The sequence below is a fragment of the Cryptomeria japonica genome, chromosome 8 (assembly GCF_030272615.1).
Source record: "Cryptomeria japonica chromosome 8, Sugi_1.0, whole genome shotgun sequence".
Classification (NCBI taxonomy): Eukaryota; Viridiplantae; Streptophyta; class Pinopsida; order Cupressales; family Cupressaceae; genus Cryptomeria; species Cryptomeria japonica.
The window spans coordinates 203,096,925-203,115,730 of record NC_081412.1 but is presented as its reverse complement, the minus strand read 5'-3'; the positions used below and the strand labels follow the sequence as shown (position 1 = coordinate 203,115,730).

General features: G+C 33.6%; 1 protein-coding gene across 2 annotated transcripts in view; it reads left to right on the top strand.

The window, feature by feature from the left end:
- LOC131048386 (calcium-transporting ATPase 2, plasma membrane-type) overlaps window positions 1-18,806 on the top strand; it is an 82,160-nt gene that overhangs the window by 11,568 nt on the left and 51,786 nt on the right. The window contains exon 1 of one of the 2 annotated variants that reach the window (XM_057982334.2): window positions 8,951-9,282. The exons of the other annotated variant lie outside the window; for it this stretch is intronic. Coding sequence (XP_057838317.2) covers window positions 9,184-9,282 — 99 coding nt within the window. The 5' untranslated portion in view covers window positions 8,951-9,183. Of the gene's footprint in view, window positions 1-8,950; window positions 9,283-18,806 lie in introns of those variants that run through there. 2 annotated transcript variants of the gene reach the window in all.

Sequence of the window (18,806 nt, the reverse complement as noted above, 5' to 3'; positions counted from 1 at the left end):
TAACTAATAGGTGACTGAAATATAATTAAATATTCTAATACATCCATCAACATCATCGTCATCGTCATCGTCATCGTCATCATCATCACCATCACCGTCAACGTCATCATCACCGTCACCGTCACCGTCACCGTCATCGTCATCGTCATCGTCATCGTCACCGTTGCCGCCGCCGCCGTCGTGCTCTTGATGACGGAATTATGAATGCTTAGATTGTAACTTGTAACTTGTGAATTAGGATTTGTGAACGATAAAAGATTGTCTTATATAGGGTTTTTAAGGTATTTCCTAATTTAGGTTCACTTCTAATGATCAAACGAAAATATCGAGATTGGACCACACATGGTGGGAATTGACACTTGCACACATTCAAACTTGGGGCCCTTTTGGAGGGAGGCACCCGTCCACTCAAAAAGGGACTAGAAAAGGTAGTGGCAAAGTACCAGGGTCTAGGACATATGATTTGGTGTCAATCTTGACATATGACAATAATATGATGTGATAAGGCCCAAATAGGCGTGAAATGACCCAAGAAAGGACACGCTAAAGCAAAGGCCCAAATAGAGTGTGAAATTGTAAAGGGTATACAATTCATGACACTATAGATATGCATGATGTTCAATTTGTACTCCATTTGATATCAACCATATCTTCCAAACTATGTGCACAAAATTCTTTAGTGGTATCTAGTACAAATATTGAATTGGGCATAAACAACTACATAGCAATACCAACATATAATGTTGAAATAAAAGAGGCATAGGACTCATGAAGAGACACTAGTACCCAAATAGACCAGTGTAGAGCTCAAGAGCAAACATTATAACTAGCAAATGAAGGAACATAGTATACCTACATGGATCATAGCAATATTTTATTTGCAAATAAGAAATACTTCAATAAATTCAAATTTAGATTTAGATTATTGTTCTACTTTTTTTTTTCTAATTTAAATAAAATTTTGAGTATACAAAAGTTATAGAAAAACACTCTAAATTTGTCCAAATTTTTTAGAAATGATTTACACTGATTTCCTTTTATTTTCTATGATAGAGATGATTAAGAGTATGCACATTTAAACACAAACACCCCATAAATGTCTTAAAACCTACCAAAAAACTAGTGCTAGGTCTATTCCACTTGTCCTTTTTGTTTTAATCTTCAATTATGTTCAGTAACATGTGTAGACACCTAAAATTGTCCTAGCTTAAATTTTTATTTATTTATTTAATTATTTTATCCTAAGCATTCTATTAATTAAATAGATTTTTATTTATTTAATTAATTCATTTATCCTCTTTTAGCCTTTCCTTATTTAAATAAATATTTTTATTTATTTAAATTGTCTTTTCCCTAAATTAAATAAATATTTTATTTATCTAATTGCTCTCACTTCCTCTGTTAATTAAATAAATTTTTATTTATTTAACTAATTCATTAACTTTTTCTCTTCATGACACATGTCATTTATCTCTTAATTTCCCTTTACCTACCTCCTTCATATTTTATTATTTCTGCTACCTACTCTTTAATCCTAGCTGACCATTTATTCTTTCACCTCTTAATCTTATCCCTCCACTTTCTAAAGTATCTTCTATATAAGAGGATTCCCTCATCCTTATCCAGCCTAATCAACTAGTTAATTTATCCAACAATCTTTATGCAATCAAGCGACTTCACAACCACAATCCGTTCCTTGTTGAGCTCTTGTGCATAATACAAAAATATGAGAGCAAATATATCAATTAAGATCAAAGGAGATAGGAGACAATGGAGATCAAACCCTACTCGGCATATGAATGGTATTATTGTTTCATTTATTGATTTGCATGTTCTTAGGTTTCTTCATTGGTGTATGGTGAATACTTTATTGTAGAACTAGGGTTCTTCTTGTGGTTGGATCATTAGGGTTTTACAATAGTTTGTCATTGTCATATTTCACCTCACACAACATGAAAACATCTTGTTGTAGATTATGCAAATTTGAACTTGATGGTTGAATCTCACCTTCAAAACTTGCTAAAGAATGACAACTCTAAAAATGATGTGCTAGGGCATCAAAGACCAAATCTCTTCCATCAAAACACACCCTTCTGATGAGGGGGGTGAAAGGAAGTTAAGTTACTTAACAAGTACCTACACTAACCTTGAGAGATTTACGTAGGGAAAACCCTTTCGGGAGAAAAACTCCACACTCCAAAAGCCACCTAATATATTACAATATACTTGGAGATAAAACTTCTCACAGGAGTACCACCAATAGAGACCCAGATGCAACTCAACAACTATCAAACACTCAAAATACATCATCATACATAACATTAACACAATGCCCTCATAAAATAGGGTTGCCTTCTAGGGCAAGAAAAGCATACAAAATGTCCACTGTAAGATCTGTGACCTAATGATAAATGGTAAAACTTTACATGATAAACATACATATACATACACACACACACATAGACACACACATACAATTTTTTCATGGCCATTCCAGACTATTCATAACTATATTACAAAGGAGAAAAAAGTTTGCTTCCCTCAACACTAAAGTAAGAATAATATCACAAAATTGAGGATTTTCACTCCCATCTAGCTTAAGCCATTAAACAGACCAAACGACAAAGCATATAGAGTTTTCCTTCACTTTTGTGTAATATACCTTAACTTATATATGCTTTACATATTGCATAAGAGACCTACCATATGTGAAGATTATATTGTAGGTTGAGGCTCATCGAGATTGTCCTCCTCACAACATTTAACATCATCAACCTTCATTTCAATACAAAATTTTAAATGTAAATGACTTATAACAAACAAAAATTTGAATGATTTGCACTAGTTCTTCATTATTACACAAAAATGCTCCACCAAATTGTCCATGTGAACCTTTGCTTGATCCCTAATACACTTTGAATCCTCATGCAAGAAAAATAACTTTGTAGCACTAGATAGTCATTATGCAATGTCAAAGATAATTGTTTTGCTAATGGATTGATCAAGTTCCATAATCATCTTCAACATAGCTTCATGGATACAACATAGTCATCCCCATCAACCTCCTTAACTAGACCCTAGAAACATAGCCTCCATACATGCCAATTAGGATTCATCAATTCACTTTTGAGATAATTTGCAAATGTGCTTAGACACCTTGCTAATGCTCAATCTATCAACATCAAGGATAGCTTCCATTTCAATATCAATTTCCTCCTATGGTCTATTGACACTGCTAACCTTTCATCTACCACATTCCAATCCCACTGTCATTGTAATGCCTTTATGGTTCTCAAAATTGGATCACATCTCCCTTTAAGAGTAACATAAATAAAATTAAGGACCACTTCATCATGAGCACACCTACCTCACATGTTATCTCCCATCCTTCATTAAAGTTGAAGTGTTATGAAATAATACCATATCTTTTGTCATTGATATAGTAATGATAATAATGTAATATGAGCTCTTTTAATTCTTTGTCACTCGCATTCACCATTTCATGCTACCAAGTGACATCATGATATGACAAGCGTTATTATAACCACTCAATCACATTATTAGATATAATTATATACATTATGGTTCAATATAAAAATATATATAAGTTAAACAATTATTATATAATTAGCTTATGTAGTTATATGATAATCTTAATATTATTTATATTACATAATTAAATAAACTTTTAATATTATATAATTTAAGAAAAAATTTAATATTATATAAAATAAACAAAAAGACTTAGTAATTGTGTATCATAACTTCCATATTTTCAAATGATACATCAATTACACTTAAAATTTTAAAACAGTTTATTTGAGCACTCTATTATTTAAATCTAAAATTTTAACTTCACAGCATGAAGTATTATACTAACTTTATAAAAAAGAAATTAAAATGAAAAAAAAACATTTAAAACTTTAAAAAATATTATATGTATTAATTCATATTAAATTTTTAAAATATAATATATATTAAATCAGATTTTTGTTAATGTATGACCACAGTATTATATAATTTATTATTATTTTCATTCAATTAATTGTAGTAAAGACAAGATTGAATCTTAAGTCAAATCCGCGTCAACTATAAAAACGCGTAAATATTGGGTCCACACGTATTACCCAAATTCTAAGAAATATGGTTACCGAGAATAATGGCGTTATAATATTTTATGGCATACGCGTGAATGATTCTTGTTGATTAGTTAATTTCGCATTTATGGTACGAAAAGACAAAACGTACTTTCCTGCTGCGTATTTAAAAAGACTCTAGATTTTGTCATTTAGCTTATTATTAATTGTGGTTTCCGCAAAAGATATACGTTCGTTTTGGAATCTCTTTCCCGCTTAGAAATGCTCGCCCTTCACAAATTCGTTTTTGGCCATTTTCTTCAATTAAGTAGGGTTTAGAAAGGGACGTACAACTTGTTTCTTCTTTTAACCATAGACCTAGTCCGTAATGCTATGGAGGGGAAAACATAAAGTATTCGACAAAATCAGCAATTTGTTTCCCGTTTGATTGACGGTCGACCCTGCCTCCCAAGCACATTTTTTGGACGGTCACTGTACTTCTAATAGATATAGTTTATTTATGTTTTAATGGAGGGATCTTCATTCACAAAGTTGTTTTATTTATTCAATGTGGGAGCATGAGCTTTATGCTGAAATCTTTTTGGCTAGACCTTGAAGGTATCCATTTCACCAAATTCACTTAGGGCACAATCCTGGCTTCGTTGCTTATGATGTCAGAGTCGTCCACTCAGCAAGAGTTGAGTTGTGGTAGACTCATTAAGAACCATTCAACTTCACTAGTAGATAGACAATATATGTATAATCTAAATATAAATAAATTAAGGATTTTAACAATTTATAGCGTTTTTTATGTGGTATAGAAGTTTTTAAATTTGGATTGTATTTTATGTCTAAAAGTGTTTATGATGGTCATTGATTTTAGAGTCTATTCGTTTCCTAGTATCAATTTATTTTAAGGTTATTTCTAGATTTAAAAATGAATAAATAGATGTTCTTAAATAAAAAAACTTAACACAAATCATCATTAATGTGTACTAGGTTAGCTCACAATGATCAATTAAAATGTCAATGAGGTGTAAAAAATAACTTTGAATTTTAAAAATCTGAGGTTCTCATAGGTGTAGAAATGACCTAGGTCTAATCCAAACCTACAATTAGGAACTAAGATAACAAATAGGGAATTCAGTGATTAGGATCAAACTATAGGGATGACTGATAATGGTCTTGAGATATGGTGATGCCATGAGTCAAATTCATGCAAGAATATGCCATTCAAATAGACTAGTTATTGCATAAAATAAAAATTTAATTGAAGTGATTCCAAAATATAAGGGAAAAGGGAATGAGTACACAACTTTCACTATTATGTTCTGTCCTTCTTTGGTATGCATGCAAACTATTGATGTCAAAGTAAACCAAGTAATCAACATTGAAATTAAAAAAATTAACACTAAAAATGATATGTACTTGTGTAAAGTATGCATATCGTTCTCGAATTCTTCTTGCAATGACCTCTCCATTTGAAACCTACAAAACAACAATGGCATTCAATGAATAGTATTTGTCACACATCTACCTAAAAATTGTTTGAAAATGAATTATCCTAAAAAATAGTAATAATAAGGATATAAGGATAACTAACTTAAACACAAGCTAGGACCTAAGTAAACTTAACATGTGAATAGGTTCCTACTAATAACTAGATAAAAAATAACCTCATTCACACTAACAACACCCCTTAAGTGCAACTTAGGAAATGAAATCACTATGCGAATATGCACTATGTAATATGGGTCCCAACAACTAAGCCATGTTAGGTACCCATGTACAAATGATCTCTCACAAATAGTGAAAAGGAGAAAACCTAGTGGAACAAAACTCCTCTCCAAAAGAGAAATGCAAATGAAGATCAAGTAATATACTAAGTGATGTATGGAGGTATCAACATCGATACCCCTCAAGAACTACATCATCAGAAAGATACAATCGACAACCCCTTATAAGAGGGAAATAGAGAGACTATGTAGCCCCCCACAATGAATAATCTCTTGCAAAAATGGTGTGTCTAAAGACAATCATCCAATGCTTAGAAACAACTTGTCTCCCATAGGAAGAACCAAAACCAAGTATAAATGCAAGAATGATCGTGATGATGTCTTTGAAAAATGCTGATATGTCTCCTTGTCCAAGATAATGATGCCACAATCCACTTAGGTATAGGTGACAAATTTGAACTGTGGAAGCTAATGTAGAACAAACTCCAAAGACGAATATGACAACCAAATCTGTCATCAAAGAGAAGATATAAACCCTCAAATGTGTCCTCAAACCAAATCTAAAAGACAATGGAAATGTGTACCCAACCAAATCTAAAAGACTCAAATGTATCCTTCAAACGAATTTGAAAGACTTGATGAAATAGTTCCATCACAAACTCAATCAATCTGCCTTCCATAGGAAGGATCAATAAGAGATACATCACCTCCCATAATGAGATAACCTACTACAAAGAAGTATTGGACATACTCCATGGAGCAAACTCTAGAACCCTTAATCTAAGAAATCAAAGGACTAGATACATTTGTGCATAAACACTAAAAACTCTTAATCAGGGAGTCTCATATGAATCATAATAAGCAAACTAAATAAGTCTTACTACGAAGGAGCAATTTGAAAACTCTCAATTTGGCAAAACACTGATGCAATAGTTTATTTGCAAATGATTTGTGATTGAAATGAAGTGCAAAGATCAAAATAGCACCTTCCAAAGTGACAATATGTCAAAGTAACACTTCACGGTACACATTGGGTGATATCTAAAATAAATTATACTTGGGGATGCAAAGGAAAAAAGTGCATGGATGGATTCATAGAGCTCCTCGACACCTTTCCAATGTCTTTGGAATCACCAAAATTGAACAATTTGGAAAAAAGTTATGATCTCACTTCAACTAATAAAAAAATGCCACAAAATAACTATACAAACTATGATCATGTCTACCTTTTCTGATTTTGTTTGAATTTGTTAATCATGTTAGGATTCACCCTTTCTATTTTTGGATATGTGCTCATTAAAAGGTGGTGTTTATGAAAACCTTTAAGGGACTTGTAATGCTAGGGTGTGGAGTGTACTAAATTTCCCGTTAAATATTTTTCAAATGCTTTTTCATGCTTTCACAAAGTGTATTGATGAATAAAAGAATTTCAAAATGGAATGAATTAGATGTAGATGTGTCAATATATTGATGCTCCTTAATTGCTCTATAATTATATTTTGATGGTCTCTATGATGATGATGATACAAGATGTTCTAAATAATGTCTCAGGTATTGCCTTTACATAAGAAGTTCTAAGTTCTTGTTTCAAAAGGTTTCCACATAAGCCAACTAGCAATAGTGATATGTTGGACTAGGGTTAGCTTAGGAAGTGAGGAATTACGTGCTAATCAAGGTTGATGGATGCACACTAGCATTTTCTAAGGGATGAAATTGCAATAGTGGTGACATGAAGGATAAGGAAAGGGCTAGGATTACAAGTGGGCTTGAACTAATGGAAATGAGATGTCTAAAGGGAAAGGCTAAGGATGAGTTAGGTCAACTTGCACATGGTAACTCTAAAATCAAACACTATGATGTAATACTTATTAATAAGGTTAATGCTACTAGAAGAGAAGAGAAGAAAAGTGGAAAGTATTCACTTTTATGTTCTACAGTTAGGTATTACTTGCATGCTTAATCGTAAGTCATTAGTGTCTTATAATGGAGAATAGTTTAGATCCCTATGACTTGTGTTACATGCTTAAAAATGTAAAAATAGTGAGATGCATCTTCATATCCTCATAAAATGTGTACATGCTTAGTAATTTAACTCTTGGATAGTCTCATGCTTAAAATTGTATAATATTAGACTTTAAATAAGGCAAGCTTCACTCTGATCAATGATGGATATGGTATCCTTAAATAATGAAATCCTTTGATACTAACACATAAATCAAAATTAACTCTTATAAGGAGATAAATGTGACACTTATTTATTTAATTTAGATATTCTTATTCAAGTAATTAAAATAATTATTTTTAAACTTCTCTAAAATTTATTAGAAGTTTATTAAACTACTTATTAGCCTTTTTAAAACTAAATTAAGGGGTTTATCACATCATTAGCTTTAATCTCTACGTTATATAAGGCTAGTTAGTGGTATCACAACCAAGGGCCCCATTTCCAACAAGGAACAAATCTTGTTAAGTGCACCGACCCAAGAAGGGTTTGAACTTCAAAAGCCACTTAAACTTTTACTTCACAACTAATTTGTCACACTATGCTCTTAACAAAAGAAGTTAGTGTATGTTGTAACTAGAGTTCATAAATGTGGTGATGGACTTGGATTTTTATATCTCAAAGATGATACATTAAAACACATAAGTGCATGCTTAAGTTCATATATTTTATAAGCCTTGAACTACACTTTAGGTTGTTGGACTTTCTTTCAAAAACATAAAAATAAAAACAAACAACAAACAACAAACAAATATATGATATTTACCAAACATTTTAAAGAAAAAGCAAAACAAAAGAACTATCCAAACAATGAAGAATGACTTTTCTAAAAATAAATAAAAATTTAGATACAAAAGAGAAACTATTTTTAATAAATATATTAAGATATTTGTTTTTAAATATTACCACTTAATATAAATATATTAAGTAATAAAATATACAATATAATAAAAACAAAAATTGATAAATAAGTTAGCGGAGAAATGGAAGAAATAAATTATTATAATAAATACTTATTATAATTAACATGCCCATAGTCTTTGTAACAATCAATAAATATATATACTGGTATTAAATATTATGAATATACGTACCTAGACAGAAATTGGATGGAAAGCACGGTAAAAGGATATAAAAGAAATATAATTGGAAAGGCCTCGAACGGACTTCAATCTTTAATGCACAAATGATTGCTCGGAAGCTGCGAGAAGGAGCAGGGTTCGATGTGTGGTCTGTTCAGTTAAACAAGAACATCTTCGTACGGCAAGGATTAGAAGGAGATTAAAGGGATAATCAGAGGCCAGAGCGCGCTTTTTCTGTCCTCCCTTCCGTTGTTGCACAATTTGAGTTTGGATATGCAGCTGCGCAAATGGAGGGATGGCTCGTCAAAAATCCGAAGAGAAAGTTTCGCTATTATGTCAATTTGGCTAAACAGGCCGAATTCCAGAGAATGCAAGCAAAAATTAAGGTGCTCGGCTTTTCTCTTCCTTTTCTCTTACGATTTTGTTACTATGCCGTTCTGTATTCAAGTAATCTGAGCAATATGGAGTTTGTTTTCAACTAAGCCGAGCAATACGAAGTTTTTCTTCAGTATAGGGTTTTCGCCTTTTCCCTCATTTCAGAAAACAAAAATATTTTGTGTAAACGAAACAGGTTCAAAATGATGATGGAAAAATTCACACAGACAGTCAAATTCCGAATGAATTGAAAATTTCATGCGCTGAAAACTTGATGCATTTAAAAGAATATGAAACCCTAGGGTTCTTAGCTCAAAACCAGGTTTAGATAAGGATACCTTTAACTGGACCCTGAGGATCGAACGCGTGACCTCCGTCTGAATTAGGGAATATATAATGATTAAATTACTTGACTTAACACCGCAAACCCCAAAATATCTTGCCCCCGCCATTTGAAATATTCTTCTCTTTGGGGAATCTGCGAAGTTCTACGCGGATGTTCTACGAGTGGAGAGAATATTTGCTCATCTACCAGGAAGGTTAGGACTAGGGTTCGATATATGTAGCTTGCGTGTAAAGCAATGTTCGAGCAAGCAGGAAGGGTAGGACTAGGGTTCCATAATAAATGGACGACGCGAGTCAATAATTTTTATAGGAGAGCTACGCAACAAAACAATCAGTATCTCGGGCTCCTTTTTCTCAATACAATGTGCGGTCAGATTGTTACGGGACGCACATTTAAAGGGAAATGTTTGTTAAGCTTAAATGAAAATGAATGCGCTTGTGATTGCTCCAGTGTTTATTTTATTTTAATTAATAGTCATTTAAAAAAAAAAATAATGTTTGGTAAACTTTTTAACGTGACCGGTGACGCTGGCATGACACGCCCTTCGCTTCCACACTAAACACTTTTGACTCGTAGCTATGAACCTGTGAGGCCACAATCGGGGTACCTCATCCCCACACTTCACTTGTTCAAACCCGCAAGCACAACGATCCAACGAAGACACAAGGCGTGCGAGCACAATGGCCCAACAGGGGTTTGAGCCTTGGTGGTTGCTTCACCAACGAAGTGTTTTAACTATGACACTACATGTCATTATGTAATTATTTGTGAGTGAGGTTTAGTATTTTTTTTTAAATTAGTCGATAGACTTTCGTTATAAATGAACTTGCCATGCTTCTTTTTTTCGGAAAAGTTGTCTCATGTCGGAAAGCTGTCTCACGCCTGAAAAAAAAAGTGTGCATGAACTTTCCTACCGGACTCCTGAAAATAGAATTACGAAAAATACGTTAATGTGGGCAGCTTGAAAATAGGTAAAAGTTGCTCGTAACAACGGTGATGCACGAGCTTTTTAATGGCCAAAAGATTAAAGAGGTAACGTCTCTGTTTTAACTATGGCTTCCAAGGCCAAGCAAGGAAATGCAATGCATCACCACAACAACCACTACTCCCACACTACCACCTGATTGCTAACAATGAAGTAAAACCATAAAATAAGGGAAACTATGGGGAAATCTGTGCAGTCAACTAAAATCAATTTAAATTTTAACATCTAAATGGAATTTATTGCTTGTCCTTTGCCTCCTCCCCCGTTTCCAAAATTAAAAACAAAAATCTATTTTAATATATCGAATGTATTAAATACTTTGTTTAGTGAAATGGATTGTTCGATTTTCTTGAAAATTTTAGAGAAGTAAATTTAAAGAACTTTTAAATAGGAAGTGAAATTTTGGCTATCTACGTGTGTATATAGTATGAAGGAAATATGTTCATTGAAAATGATTTATATTAAACAAAAGTCATAAATAAAAATGTTTAGTTGCTCTGAATAAAATAAATATTAATATTCTAATATTATAAATATAATTGAATAATTAAAAAGTTAAAGATGGGTATCTCAAAGGTGTTTTGTTTTAGTTCTTGTGGTTTAGTATTTTTTTATTTGAATAAAAATACAGAATTATACAGTCAAAAGAATATTACAATAGCTAGAAAACATAGTAGCTGACAAATTGTTTTGGAGATCAAAAGTTGGCCTGGATTATGAATGTCTAGAATGAGAAAGTATATAGCATACTCAAATATTTAGTATATATTGTTGTTCAAGTTAAAATATGAACAAAATATCACGAGCTTTATTTGAGAAAATCAATAATGTATCCTTCACATTATATAAGTAAATTAAATAAATTATAAAAAAATGAAATATAGTAAAAATACAAAGCTAAAGTTGAATATAAAATTCCAAAATTTAAGCAACTAATTAATTGATAAACTTCTTAAAAAATAAAATAAATTCAATTTCTAAAAATCAAATGAAAAATTCATAAAAATAAACTAAAAAGTCATATTCTATAATAATATAACCAAAATACCATGCAAAATAATATACATTTCAAACCCTACAAATATATAAATATTTTTATTTAAAAAATAATAATAATCCTCATCTTAATCTCTCCTCGTATATCATCTCAAACCTGTCATCCTTTGCCTTTTTCCCAACAAGTTAAAATTTACCACGATTACCACATATTCCAATGACATTTTGGATTTTCCATGTTAAATGGAAACTTGTTTTTTGTATTTGTATTGTGCTATCATGTTGATTTTGCAAATGGATTCTTGTCAATAGTGTTAACAAGTATATAAATGGCTCTACTACTTGCTAAAACTATTCAAGTTAATGTGTTTTCTTGAACCAACCTTCCTAGAACACATTGTTTTTGGGCAGCTCTCTTATCATGAAAATAAATAAGTATCATAGACGATCAATTTTGTTTGTTCATTTGTTTGTAAGTTTATATGTCCAAGATAAACATTATTAGCAATAGATAATACAATGAAATTTTTCTTCAAAAGAATATAATTGTTTTAAAAAATGAGAAGAATTAAAAATTAGTTGAACAACATCTATATCTAATTATATGATACGATAGCTATGTGTACAAATTAATATCCATGTTGTAGTCTAAATGTGTATAGATTTATAATGTTATCTAACTATTTATGTCATATTAAAATTCTTTTAAAATTTACTTTTAGTTTCCTATCGACGTATCCCTTGAACCTCCTACAGGTGCAAGTGCTAGTTATTATTATTTTGTTTGGATGTATTCTACAATGGTAACAAAAAGTGGATACACACAAAATCTTTTTGTTTAAAAAGATATCCTTATTCATATTATTTTTATATTTTTAACGTAAAATATTTTTTAAATAGTGATAATAAAATAGTGTACAATTTAAAAATTAAATTACAAATAAATAGATGATTAAAATTATTTAGATAGAAAGCTATGATAAGAATGTTTTTTAATTCTATAGAGTAGCTGAAAGATAGTTTGTTTTTCAATATAGAATAATATTTTAATATTGGTAAAAATATCTAAAATTTAATAATTAATATATATATTTTTTTGAAATAGAGAAAAATTAGATTGCTATAACTTTCCATTTTAAAGGATATATGTACACTTATCATAAAAAGACATAAGGGAATCCATCATGTAAGCATGCTTGTGTAAAGATTGTTGCCACTTGTTGCACTATAATGTTTAGAAGTAAGGAACTCACCAATAGCACTTGCTCTTGAATGATATTGCAAGATGATGATGATGTGAAAATGAATTGAAAGGATGCTCTTATATAGGGTTCATAAGGTACTTCACAAATTAGGCCCACCTATAATGGTCATATTAAAATATTGGGAATGGGGATCAACTAGCGGGGACCAGGCACCAACATTTAAAATTGGGTCCTTTTTGGAAGGGACCACTAGGACAAGGGTGCCTAGCGCACCTAGGCACCCCTGTCCACCCAAAAGGGGTGAATCAAGTACCACTTTAGTGTACTCGGGCTCAGGATAGAAACCCAGATTACCATATGATCATGTGATGACATTAGTGTAGTACAAAGGACAAAAATATGCTTGGATAAGAACTAGGAGGAAACACACTAAGGCAAGGACACAAAAAAGAGTGTAAAATTATAAAGGGTTACAATTTATGACACTACATTTAGTCCCCACTTTAGCAGGAGTATAAGTCTACACTCATACTCACAATAAAGGGAAGAGAGAGAGAGAGAGAGAGAGAGAGAGAGAGAGAGAGAGAGAGAGAGAGAGAGAGAGAGAGAGAGAGAGAGAGAGAGAGAGTAATGTAGAAGTTGATGATCAACCATAGGAGTCGAGAATTGTTTGCAAGCAAAACACTTATTACATAAAAGATATCAAAAGAAGATAATATGCTTTGTAACAACCTAATAATTCTATATTATGCACAAAGAATGATTGAACATACATTAATGGAGGTACAATTACAATGAATGAATGAATCCTTCTAATGGATGAATGAAACCCTAGGTGCTGGTGCAATAGCACCTAGGCTTGAGGCTTGAAAGGCCTCGTGAAAGTTTTTGCGTTGGTTTTTGTTTTCAAGGTTGTGTTAATGATGTATAAGGTCCAAGAGACCATTTTTCAGTCATTATAAATCATATTATAAGGCATTTAAGCCATTTTTTGTTAATGTAGACCTATAAGGTCCTATGAAGGTCAAATGTGGTCAAAGAATAGAAAATGCTCAAGGAAGGTTGAAAATGATGTAATAATGCTTATAAGCCCTTTGAGGAATGACAAGGATGTGTTTGTGTGTCTTGTGGGAGTTTTTAAGGTGTCAAGGTGAAAAGAAGATTGAAGTCCTAATTGATGTTTGGTGTCAAGTAAGTGATAGACTAAGGGTTATTGATGGTGCCTAAGTATTGGAAGGTTGAATGTAAGTTGTGAAGTTGTGGTTTACTTTGTGGGTGGCTTCTGATAAGCTATGTGTTTGAGTTATCCTTAGGTGAGTGTTGTTACCAAACAAAGTTGGAGAATGTGTCTGAAACCTGATATGAAGGGAGTTGAGCCCATTGTTGTGAAATATGCCTGGATTGGCATTGAGATGTTACATGTTGTGAGTTGAACCCAAGCCTTTGCATTAGGTGTAAACCCTAATGCTAAAATTAGGAGAACTAAAGCAATGCAAAGTAGGAGATAAATGAAGCTTAACGACATCTAGAACTAAAAGTAGAAAAACAAACTCTAGATGATAAAAACCACCTAAGTTTAGCTTAAGTGAAAAACCAATCAAAATACCTAATTAATAAATAATTAGATAATTGTCTTAAAATTACTCCACCCTCCCCACCCCCAACCCCCCCCCCCCCCCCCCCCCCTTCAGATCAACTTAGGCAACTTAGGGATACGTTAAAGAGCTAATGATGAATGCAAAATGCATGAATGAATGAGTCTCAACAACAAGACTTGATTAGGTACCCATGTACAAACCAATACAAAGTAATGTAACTCGCACCAATGAGGTCTCTTTAAACAGGGAAAAGGAAAAAAACCACATGGAAAAATACCCCTCTCCAAAAGCAAGGGATGCAATGAAATAAAAAAGGTACTACATGTGACTAAGATGAAGGACTCCAAGTGGCCTACCAAGTACAAAATCAATTACATAAGTACAATGAACATCTCCCCATAATTAAGAAGCTCCAATGCTAAATATAAATGTTCAAGGACGAATGTTGAAGATGATCCAAGAGTGGTAAACCATATGTCTCCCCTTAGGAAGAAACAAATCCACTGACCAAGGTTGAAGCAACTCCATGCTAGGAGATGGAAGGAATACTATCAAGATGTGTGCCATTTAATACTACTCAACTATTCACATGTCTGAATTATGATGTGCTAGATCAATTGGAGCAAATCCAAACAACTGTGAAGATACGTGATGAACAACCTTCGAATGCGCTAAAGATGAGATGATGGGAATGCTCAAATTGCCATCAAAACACCTATCACACAAAAGAGATCAAGCAAAGATAATATTCTCTATAACAACTAGAGAATTCTATATTATGCACAAAAAATGATTGAAGATACAATAATAAAGGTACAATTAGAATGAATGAATGAGTCCTTATAAAGGATGAATGAAACCCTAGGTGTAAACCTTAATGCTAAAAGTATAACTAAAGCAATGCAAAATAGGAGATAAATAAAGTAAACACTAAACCCCAATGCAAAGTATAACTAAAGCAATGCAAACAAGAATAACAAACTCTAGATATAAAAAGCACTTAAGTTTAGCTTAAGTGAAAACACAATTAAATGACCTAATTAATATATAACTAGATAATTGTCCTAAAATTACCCCAACAAATAAGACATCACTAAATTCAAGCGAACAAGCCCCCAAGATTAGGATCTTAACTCACACAATCACATACAAGGATACATAAAGCAAAGCAAAAACAAAGCAAAGCTACACAAAAGGGCTAAAGACAAATAGAGACAAAAGACACATAAAAAGGGTTAGTACTAAAAACAAAGGCTCTAGGTCAACTAGTTGAAAAGACCTCAATAATCAAAGTCTCAAACACTAATATCATTCTCAGAATGCTATTGCAAGAGCATAAGCGATCATATGGAAAGAGAAAGAGTATACATCAAGTGACGAGACATGAAGCAATGATCCAACTAGCAAGGTTTGTTATGCTATGGGTTCATGGGAGAAAGAGGAAGGAAACATGGATTCCACAGGCCAACAAGTTGTGTTGTGCTAGGTGATTCATGAAAGAACACAATTTCTACGAGACAATAAAATGTGTTATGTCATGTGATTCGTATGAAAAGGAAATGAGAGTCAATAGGTTTTAACAATTTGTGTTATGCTAATCAATTCATCTTGAAGAAAAGGGAGACTCAAAAGGTATAACAAGTTGTGCTATGCTAGTCAACTCATCCTAAAAAAAGAAAGGAGAGTCAAAAGGTCTAGCAATTTGAGTTATGCTAGTCAAATCATCCTAAAAAAAGAAAGGAGAGTCAAAGGTCTAGCAAGTTGTGTTATACTAGTCAATTCATCCTAAAAAAGGAAAGGAGAGTCAAAAGGTTTAGCAAGTTGTATTTTGTTGATCAACTCGCCTTAAAAAAGGAAAGGAGAGACAAAAAGTCTAGCAAGTTTTGTTATTCTAGTCAACTCATCTTGAAAAGTTTTCCAAAGAAACCTCTCTTTTTGCAAGACAAACTATTGCAAAAAGGATGTTGTTGGGACACCACAACAAGGATAGCCAAACAAAACATGTTGTTTGTAAGGAAATCCACAAAATTGAACAAGGATTTGCAAATTGAAAAAGAATAACCAAACAAAGCCCGTTGTTTGTAAATAAATCTTGCAACATGCAACTACAAATATGAGAAACAAGGAGGCCAAATATATGCCCCTCCCTTAAGATGTCAACATAGCTCTATGTTGATGTCTTAAGGTAGAAAGAAAAAAATACGAGGATAAATACCTTCATAATTAAGGAGATATGCTTTAAGTAGGGGCTCCAAAATTTGGAACAATATTTCTTAAGTGCAAAGATATTATTTCTCAGGGTATGATGTGGCTAATTGGCAATGGGAGAAACATTCACTTCTGGGAAGACTGCTAGTTGGGAGATAAACCCTTGGCTTCCTCCCCCTGCCTCAGGAGGATCCAAGGCTACCCCATTGAGTTCTTTGGTTAGTGGGTTTGTAACTACCTCTGTAATAACACTTGGAAGGGCATTTCTGCTTGTTGTGATGACCGACTCCATCTACTTCCCGTTGCCCGAGAGCTACAAGCTATGCTTGACAAGATCAGATTACCTCTTTTCCCTATGGAGGATAAATTTATTTGGAGATGGAATTCAAGTGGGTATTTCTTTGTTAAAACTGCTTATCGCAGCATTCTTAGGGATACCAACTCTCTTGATTGGTGGAAGCAAACCTAGCCTCATCCCTAAAATTGACTTCTTTTGGTGGGCTGCCCTCCGCAATAAGATCCTCGCGTAGGATAATCTATCTACGTGAGGCTTCTAGTTTCCTAACATATGTGTTTTGTGTAAGGCACATGAATAAACTTCCTCACATCTGTTCCTACATTGTGCTTTTGCTAAAACCCTTTGGGGTATGGTTTGTCAGAAAAACAATCTTTGCTGGAGTATGAATGAGAATTTGACACAATTGTTACAAGAGTGGAGGGGGCTTAACTTCTAACCCCCTGGTTCAGTAGCTTTGAAGGCAAATCCCGCCGCACCTCGATTGGAGCATTTGGAAGGAGAGAGATAATATGATATTCCGTGATATTGGAGCCTTTGCTGAGGGTGTTTTCAGAGGCTTCTTCAAGCTCCTTTTGGAGAATATCTTTGTTACTTTTGTTAAACCACCCCCCAACCCTCATTCTAGTAGTGAAAATAAAGTTTCCCTTCAATGAAAACTTTCATGCTCTTTTGCAGCCTTTGACAATTCTAAAAGCCTGCTCAGAACGAACACCAAGTGGAAACCACTTGCCCCTGACTGCTTCAAGCTTAAGTTTGATGGGGCTGCTAGATTGGGTTTGGCAGCAGATGGATGAATTTTAGGATCTCACACTAAAGAGTTAATGGCTGCTTATGTTAGCAATTTGAATGGGTGCTCCAACAATCAAGCTAGTCTGGCAGCAGATGGAGGAATTTTAGGATCTCACACTAGAGAGTTAGTGGCTGCTTATGTTAGCAATTTGAATGGGTGCTCCAACAATCAAGCTAAAGGCATTGCCCTAGCCTGGGGCCTTCATATTGTCGTCTCTATTGGCATTTAGGGCATTGTCATAGAGGGGGACTCTAAACTCATCATTGATGCGGTTACTGGGTCTGGCAGCAGATGGAGGGATTTTAGGATCTCACACTAGAGAGTTAGTGGCTGCTTATGTTAGCAATTTGAATGGGTGCTCCAACAATCAAGCTAAAGGCATTGCCCTAGCCTGGGGCCTTCGTATTGTTGTCTCTATTGGCATTTAGGGCATTGTCATAGAGGGGGACTCTAAACTCATCATTGATGCGGTTAAAGGTCTCAATGAAATCAACTGGTCGATTGATGGTATCATCAGAGATACTCTCAGACTCATCTCAGGTTATGATTCATTTTTATTGGGCCTTGTCTACAGAGAAGGTAATAGGGTTGTTGATGCTTTAGTGCCACTTGGGCTTCCTGGGCATGGTCTCAGATGTTGGAGGAATTTGAATTCACTGCCTATCAATGTTAGATACTCTTTCAAGGAGAGTATATCAATCCAATCTCCCATGGATACTTACCTCCCTGATTTTACCCACCCTTTCCATCGAGCTCGTTGGTATTGTTGGAAGAGGGAACTTTCAAATTTGGAAAATCTCAACTTTTTGCTAACTGGCACTAAGGGTCACGTTACATGGATTGCCAACAAGGACACAGATTGCGTTGTCCACCTCACCATCATTTGTTGGCATTGCTTCTACTTGTATCTTATAATGATGGAGTTCACTCGAGGCATAACACATGTGAAGCCTATGGAGTTTTGTGCGCTCAATTAAAGAATTGGGTTGGACGAGACACGCAGATGTCCTATTAATGATTACTCACGAAAGGTTGAAGTTACCTTTTGCATGCTACTCTTTGTGCAGAGGATAATTATGGCAATTATTCTACCAACGACTTACATGATC